General features: G+C 34.6%; 1 protein-coding gene across 7 annotated transcripts in view; it reads right to left on the bottom strand.

Moving 5' to 3' along the window:
* Positions 1–7,456, bottom strand: part of LOC107551585 (circadian locomoter output cycles protein kaput-like) — a 25,220-nt gene that overhangs the window by 10,235 nt on the left and 7,529 nt on the right. For all 7 annotated transcript variants that reach the window (XM_016233241.1, XM_016233243.1, XM_016233244.1 and 4 more), the window contains exons 3-6: positions 6,154–6,302; positions 3,073–3,164; positions 2,776–2,865; positions 2,547–2,664 (exon numbers count right to left, since the gene is read on the bottom strand). In XM_016233241.1, the coding sequence (XP_016088727.1) occupies positions 2,547–2,664; positions 2,776–2,865; positions 3,073–3,164; positions 6,154–6,302 (449 nt within the window). The remainder of the gene's footprint in view (positions 1–2,546; positions 2,665–2,775; positions 2,866–3,072; positions 3,165–6,153; positions 6,303–7,456) is intronic.

Below are 7,456 nucleotides of genomic sequence, written 5' to 3' on the forward strand. Positions count from 1 at the left end.
AGCGAGAGAGCGAGAGAGAGAGAGAGAGAGAGAGAGAGAGAGAGAGAGAGAGAGAGAGAGGGGTCATACTGCACACATACCAGCTTCATCACTGTGTCTGTCACACGACTCTGTTCCCCTTTCGGGCTCTGTCTTTACATTTATTTTGAAAGATGAAGCTTGCGATTATGGTAATGGTAAGCACATTTCCAACGAGTGCTTGCGGTGTTCGGCCAATAACAATGAGCCAATCAGCGCAGACTGCGCTTGTCGGAAGGAGGGACTTTGTAGAAAACGAAGCGTTTGAGAGAGGCGGGGCATAGAGGGCCTACAATAATGTGATTAAAAATTGTGTTGAAAAATAATGTGTTTTCTGAACATTAAAGCATGTCAACATATTCTGTTACACCTAGGGATGTAACGATTACCGGTTTGACGATAAATCATGATAAAATTCCCCACGGTTAGTATTACCGTTTCATATTTTAATTATCATTAAAACCGTATTAGATTACCGTGATTTGAACAACTCGCGATAAATAAATACTGTCCAGCATAAAGCACAGTTTTAAGTAACAGTCTAACGTGCGCACAGCACACAGTAGTTTGGTTTTGAGTGAAAATAGGGTGGAAAAGCTGTGGGGTTTTAAAAGAATTATACAAATGAATATATGAATTAATTAATTATATGAATGTACCTCTGAAGGTTCTAACTGTCTTCAGAAACGATTCGATGGCATTTTGTTTTCATCTTCGCTCCATGTAATACCTAAAGGAAGTGTTCTTAATCGCAATACTGCTTTGTCCACGGATACTGATAACGTGACAATTTTGATCACTATAATCGTGATAAGAAATTTTCATACCGTTACAGCCCTAGTTACACCAAATACACAAAATAATGATCTTTAAAAAAAGCATCATATGACCCCTTTAAGTGACAAAGCTTTCACTCTTTTACCAATATTCATTATATATATATATCTATATCTCACATATTTGCTCAAAAACAACTTAAATGGTCATTGTTTTAAATAAAATCAACATTAATTTCAACCAAACAGCAATTGCTGCCAAGTAGAACTAAAATGTTTAAAGTGCAAAACCTTAAATATACATAAACAAAAGGAAGAATGTTATTGAATCATTTTTCAAATTGAATATACACTAATAAGTTAATTGTGAACTAAAACTGAAACTGTTAAAAATAGTTTTCTTGAATTGAAATAAAGCTGAAATTAAATAAAATCTATATATATGAAAAACGTACTGTCTTTGAAACTAGCAGAAAACAGTTGAAGTAATGAAATTACTAAAATTAAAGCTGAAATAAAAAAATGAAAACCAAACAGAAAAATTAACAAGTAATATAACATTTTGAAATGTTACAAGACAATTTGTCGAAATTACTCTAATTATATTTGTTACTGAAGTGTAGATGAGGAATGCTCTTAAAACATTTTTTAATGCTCTCATTCATGACATATTATTTTCATCTAAACCACTAGATGGTACAAAAATGTGGCGTAGCACTTTACAAAACATCGGCTTTTCAAGATGCACATGTTTATTTGTCTGATCTTTGACGCGATCGCGCAGCAGCACAAAGTTGATTCTGTTCTTACTTGATCTAATATTTGATGTTTTTTAAATGTTGTGGATTTAAATAGCAAATGAGAATCGCTAAATTTAATGCATATATTTTAAGACAAAGGTCTTCTTTATGATTTTCAGTTTTGTTAAAGATAATTAAAGCAACAGTTTTTAAATAACGAAAGAATATGTAAAAGTATGGTATTTTGGGTAAAAAGCGCCCCTGCTGTTGTGGCTAAACGCGCATAGCAATTAACAATTAATAGATGGCTGACTTTTCCATTTCTTGACATGACATTGTTAGATTCAGATGGTAAATATCATATATTATGTTGGGTGTCAATATTATAGATAATCACCCTGTTTAGAATGAAACCATCAGATTTAAAAGCATGATATTAATCATATCATATAATACAATCTCATTTGTTGTTACTACTGTAAATATATATTCAATTATTATTGGATCTCTTTCAATACTTTCAGAATCTTTACTTAAAAAAATGATTTTGTTTCTGTATTTTAAAATATATTAACATTAACATATTTTAATGACAGTATAATTATTGAACAAAAATGAATTATTTTATTTTTCAAAATAAGCAGAAAATAGTACAAACTTTGCTAAAGTGATTGTTTTGAACAAGTATTAACTTAGAAATTACTTAAAAAACATTATTTTAGCTGAAGTATTTGTATCAATACCGTGTGCCTTTTACCCCATGCTGGTGGGCCTTTTACTCCGTGTGTGGGGTAATTCACCACCTCATACATTTATAAGACTTTTAAACAAAATGAACAACTTGATTTTTTTTCCCACACAAATCTGTTGCTCCATTAATGTTCAATACAACGAATATATTTTTTCCTGCAATCATACATTTTAGGCGCAGTGAATAGCACATTTTTTCTTAAGGTGGGCCTTTAGCCTCGTTGTACCCTATCTGATAGGGGGTTTGGGGTTGGATACTCACATTTGAGGTAATCAGAGTTGAGGTTTTCAATGTCTGGGTGTGAGGACAGAGCTTTATAGACTTCTTCATGCTCCCCCACTGGTAGAAAGTTTAAAAGGTTCTGATCCACCAGGTCCGACTGAAACAAACACGATTATATATGAACATATGACAGATATAAAACGTAGCAATTCCAAGACCAAAATAAATATTTAAATAGACTACAAACAATCTGCAAACTCTCACGTACGGCTAAATGCTCAAGTAGAGAAGTTACGCTTTCTGAGGTGTAAATGATGTTGCCGTCTGTCAGCATCACTATGAAGAACCCATCCAGCGCCTTAAAAAAAAACATAAAAATGCATTACTAAAACAGGTCCAACCCATAAACAAAAAAATGTAGAAGTGATGGGTGAAAAATGAAAAATATTAAACATGAATGAGGATGCACTCAATTTTTTATTAGTGGAAACATCTTTCACAACAGGAAGAAACAGAAAGATAAAAACAAATACAAACACAAATATTGCCCAAAGCAAGGTCATACCTCTAGCATCAGCTGTGTAAACTCTTCATTGCTAAGAAATGGGGGTTTCCAATCTTGCTTGATCTCACTTGACTCAGACTGTGCAGCAATTTCTGCATGTGAACAAACAATTCCTTAGAAATAGTTTTCCTCGGATCTGCATGTTTCAGTTGCTTAGAGACTACACTACCTTTAAAAAGTTTTGGCTCGGTAATCAAGTTACCTTTAAGAAGTTTCTTATGCTCACCAAGGCTGCACTTATTTGAGGAAAAACAGTAATATCATAAAATATTATTACAATTTAAAATAATTATTTTCACATAAAATACTGCAGTAGTATGCTGCTTTGTGGTCATTCATTCATCCATCCATTTCTTTCTTCAGTCGAAAGAAATTAAGGTTGAGGAAAACATTCCAGAATTTTTCTCCATATAGTGGACTTCAGCGGGAGCCAACTGGTTGAAGGTCATAATTGCAGCTTCAAAGGGCTCTACATGATCCCAGACGAGGAATAAGGGTCTTATCTAGTGAAACGATTGGCCATTTTCTAAAAACAAAATAAAAATGTGACCTTTCTAACGTGATTATGTAACGCATGAAGTCAAGGTAGTGCAAGACGAGCATTTGTGGTTAATAAGTATATACATTTCAATTGAAAAATAAAATAAAATTACTGATTGTTTCGCTAGATAAGACCCTTATTCCTCGGCTGGGATCATGCAGAGCCCTTTGAAGCTGCACTGAAACTGCAATTTGGACCTTTAACCTGTTGGGTCCCATTGAAGTCCACTATATGGAGAAAAATCCAGGAATGTTTTCCTCTAAAACCTTCATTTATTTTCGGCTGAAGAAAGAAAGACATGAACATCTTGGATGACATGGGGGTGAGTAAATTATAAGGACATTTTTTATTCTGGAAGTGAACTAATCCTTTAATTCAAGAGTGAAGTCCAGTTATAATTATATTTATATATTTAACTTAGAAAATAAAATATCTGGAAGATATTAAAATTCATTGGTGAATGGTGATAACTGTGTATCTGGAGTTGGGGGTTAAGCATATTGCATTGTGGGATTCTGTGCAGTATGATGTGATTTATACTGCACCCTTTTGGCATTTTTGTAGGTCATCCAGGCATACAATGTAGGGATGCACCGATACCTGTACTCGTACTCGTTAAAATGCCCCGATACCAAACGCCGATACCACACAGCATGTGATAAGCGCCATATTCAGACAAAGAAACACTGACAACAGAACAGCAGACAGCAGAAAGGAGTTAAGGGTGTCTACTACGAAGTATATGTATGCAATGAATATAATGTTAAACATTCAGTATTAACACCTGTATAGCTGGTGTGCGCGAGCTGATAAAGCACGCTGAGTGGATTGAGCACAGATGCGCGAGCTTGTAGAGTGAATATACCTTTCTCACAGACATCACTGGAAAGTTTGTAATTCAGCCGGATATGTCAAAAACAAGTAAGTAAAACAATGCACAAGTTACTTAACGGTAGGGAGAGAGAGGGAGAGCGAGAGAGAGAGAGAGAGAGACAGACAGAGAGACAGAGAGAGCGTGCGCAATTCTGTTGTGTGATCTTTGACGTTCACTCACTTAGCACACGCATCGTTTGGATTAAATCGTACAAATAAAACCCTTCATAGGGGCATTCACTATAAACAATTTATTTTCAACCTTAGGCATACACGACTTTCTGGCGAAAGTGAAACTAACAGCCTGTGTGAAATGCGGTAGGCTGTACTATTCTGCACCAATACAAATACGTGCAGGCGTTGCGCGTGTTTTGCTTGCTTGAGTGTTTCTGCATTATATGAGTGGCTTTGGAATATAAATCGCAGCACGTTTCAGATGAAAAAACGTGACTTCTATTTCTGAAAATATCACAGTTAGGAGATTTATAACGAGTGGTTCCCTGCATTATTACAGCAAAGCACGTGATTACAGTACTAAGCCGCTGCAATGGAGCAGCTCTAATGCTATTAAATTAAAGATTACATTTTAAAATTAACAGTGAAAGTAACAAAAACTTGTAAAATACATTTTAATGGGCATAATTAAGTGTGAAAATAACCGAAGGATATACAGTGAAACCAAAAATTATTCAGAGACCAGATATAATTTTTGATATTTTTTTTACTAGTGGATGCCGGACTCTATAGTTCATTTATGTAAGTGAGGATAGCAAAATAAAGTAAACTGTGACAAATCGTACCCAAAAATTCTTCATACAGTGGACTACCAGTAAAATTGATACAAATTTGGGTCCAAAAATTATTCAGACCGAGTCTGGGGAAAAAAACTGAAGTTGAGGTTTTTATGAAGCTGAGTGCCAGCATGCCCAGGAGACTACAGGCTGTCATTGAGGCTAAGGGTCACCTGACAAAGTATTCATAGTTGTGTAAATACTGTCATACTAACAGCTGTCTGAATTATTTTGGTTGATTGTAATCTATTACATACCTTTCTATCAAAGTTATCTGACATTATCAAGATTAATTTGTTCTGACAGAGCGTAACTCTGAGTTCTTGTCATATTTTATTACCATTTTCTAAACTATAGCGAATAAACTGTGATAATGTGAGAAATGTTGAAGTTGTCTGAATAAATCTTGGTTTGACTGTATCTATTTGACAAATGAAGTTAACCAACTAACATTATACATACCCTTTTGGTTTCTATACCCAATATTTAAAAAATGTACAAATGCAATAAAAATATCGGTATCGGTACTCTGTATCGGCAAGTACCAAAAATAAAAGTATCGGTATCGGGCGAGTACTGGAAAAAGTGGTATCGGTGCATCCCTAATACAATGCATACAAAAAATTAGCATATGGCTCACAACACACATACTGCAGAAACTGCATGAGTAGCATGATAGTAAAGCTGCATAATAAATCAAGATTACAACTTTTGCTGTGATAGATTAATTGTGATTATATGGCTTTTTTTTGCAGCAGCAGCAGCAGTTGAGCATTAGGACCCATTACACACATTTGCTGTGTGCATGAGTGCTATGGGTGCTATGGCAAAATAATAATACAGATCTGTAATTATTCCAGTAATTATTTGCCTCACCTTTGTGCTTGCGCAGGTAGTCTATGCTTTTCTGCAATATTGTAGACTTGTCCATTTTGCGTGTATTTCCAGGCAACATGGTGCCAAGTTCCTTAATGAGGACATTGAACTGGTCTCGCCTTTTCTTCTCTGACTTATTTCTCGAAACTCTGATTGAAGATAATAAAGTTGAGAAAACAAAGCATTAGAAAAGGCTGAAAATGCTTATTCATGATAAACATCACTTCAGACTTGCTGGAAGAAAACGACAACTGTAAACATTAACCTTTAGACCAATAGCTGAAGTATGCAAGCATAACCCATTAAAATAGTGCTTTTAAACAAGTTAGCGTGTTTTATGATGCATTTATGATATTGACATATTGGCTTATGTTGTTCATGAGAAAAGTGAACAACATAAGCCATATTAATAAGCCCAGTTCAGATGAAGTTAGAAAAATGCTTGCGTTTTAGTAGCAATGCAATACGGTGATGCAAGAATACATCTTGTGGTTTTCACTAGAGCCCGACCGATATGGGTTTTTTTGGGGCCGATACCGATATTAGGGAGTAAAAAAGGTTGATACCGATATATCGGCCGATATTCTTTGTGTATATTATAGTACAGTACCAGTCAAAAGTTTGGACACTTTCCCATTTGAGGGTCCAAACATTTGACTGGTACTACATTTAGAATACAGTATATACATAAACACATTTTTTGCAATGATCACTCAAATGTGGTGATCAAACACTTATAATGGTGACAGAGATATGTAAGGGAATTTAACAATAAACTTTACTATCCAAAATGAGTCTGACATCAATTCACTGAACAGTAAAGTTGAAGTTTATTCAACTTTAATTCAATTCAATTCAATTCCATTCAACTTTATTCCGTTGAAGTTTATTTCACTTCGGAACATTCATTCACAGATTTGCGCTACTGTCTTCCCACACAGACAAAACTTACTAGAGAAGTGTGAAGTGTGACATAATATAATATAGGGGAGTGCGATGCACAAAGTAACGGGGGGTTAGTTGTAACACACGTGGTATGAATATTTACTTTACCATAGTAAAATTAAAATTCTGGCTTAAGTAATTTTTTTTATCTGTTTTTATTATTCATTTAAAATGAGACAAATCTGCTATTATTTTAATCTCCAATCCGTTTTATTATCAGTTCAGATAGTTTTTTAATGATTTGATTACTAGCAGAAGACACTAACCAGTTTTAAATTCCAGTTGCGCAGATGGGGCACGTTGTAACACTGCGTTACAATGTGCTATTCTATGACATTAGCAATGTAATTTACACTAT

Source organism: Sinocyclocheilus grahami, unplaced genomic scaffold (genome assembly GCF_001515645.1).
Source record: "Sinocyclocheilus grahami isolate Dianchi unplaced genomic scaffold, SAMN03320097.WGS_v1.1 scaffold427.1, whole genome shotgun sequence".
Taxonomy (NCBI): domain Eukaryota; kingdom Metazoa; phylum Chordata; class Actinopteri; order Cypriniformes; family Cyprinidae; genus Sinocyclocheilus; species Sinocyclocheilus grahami.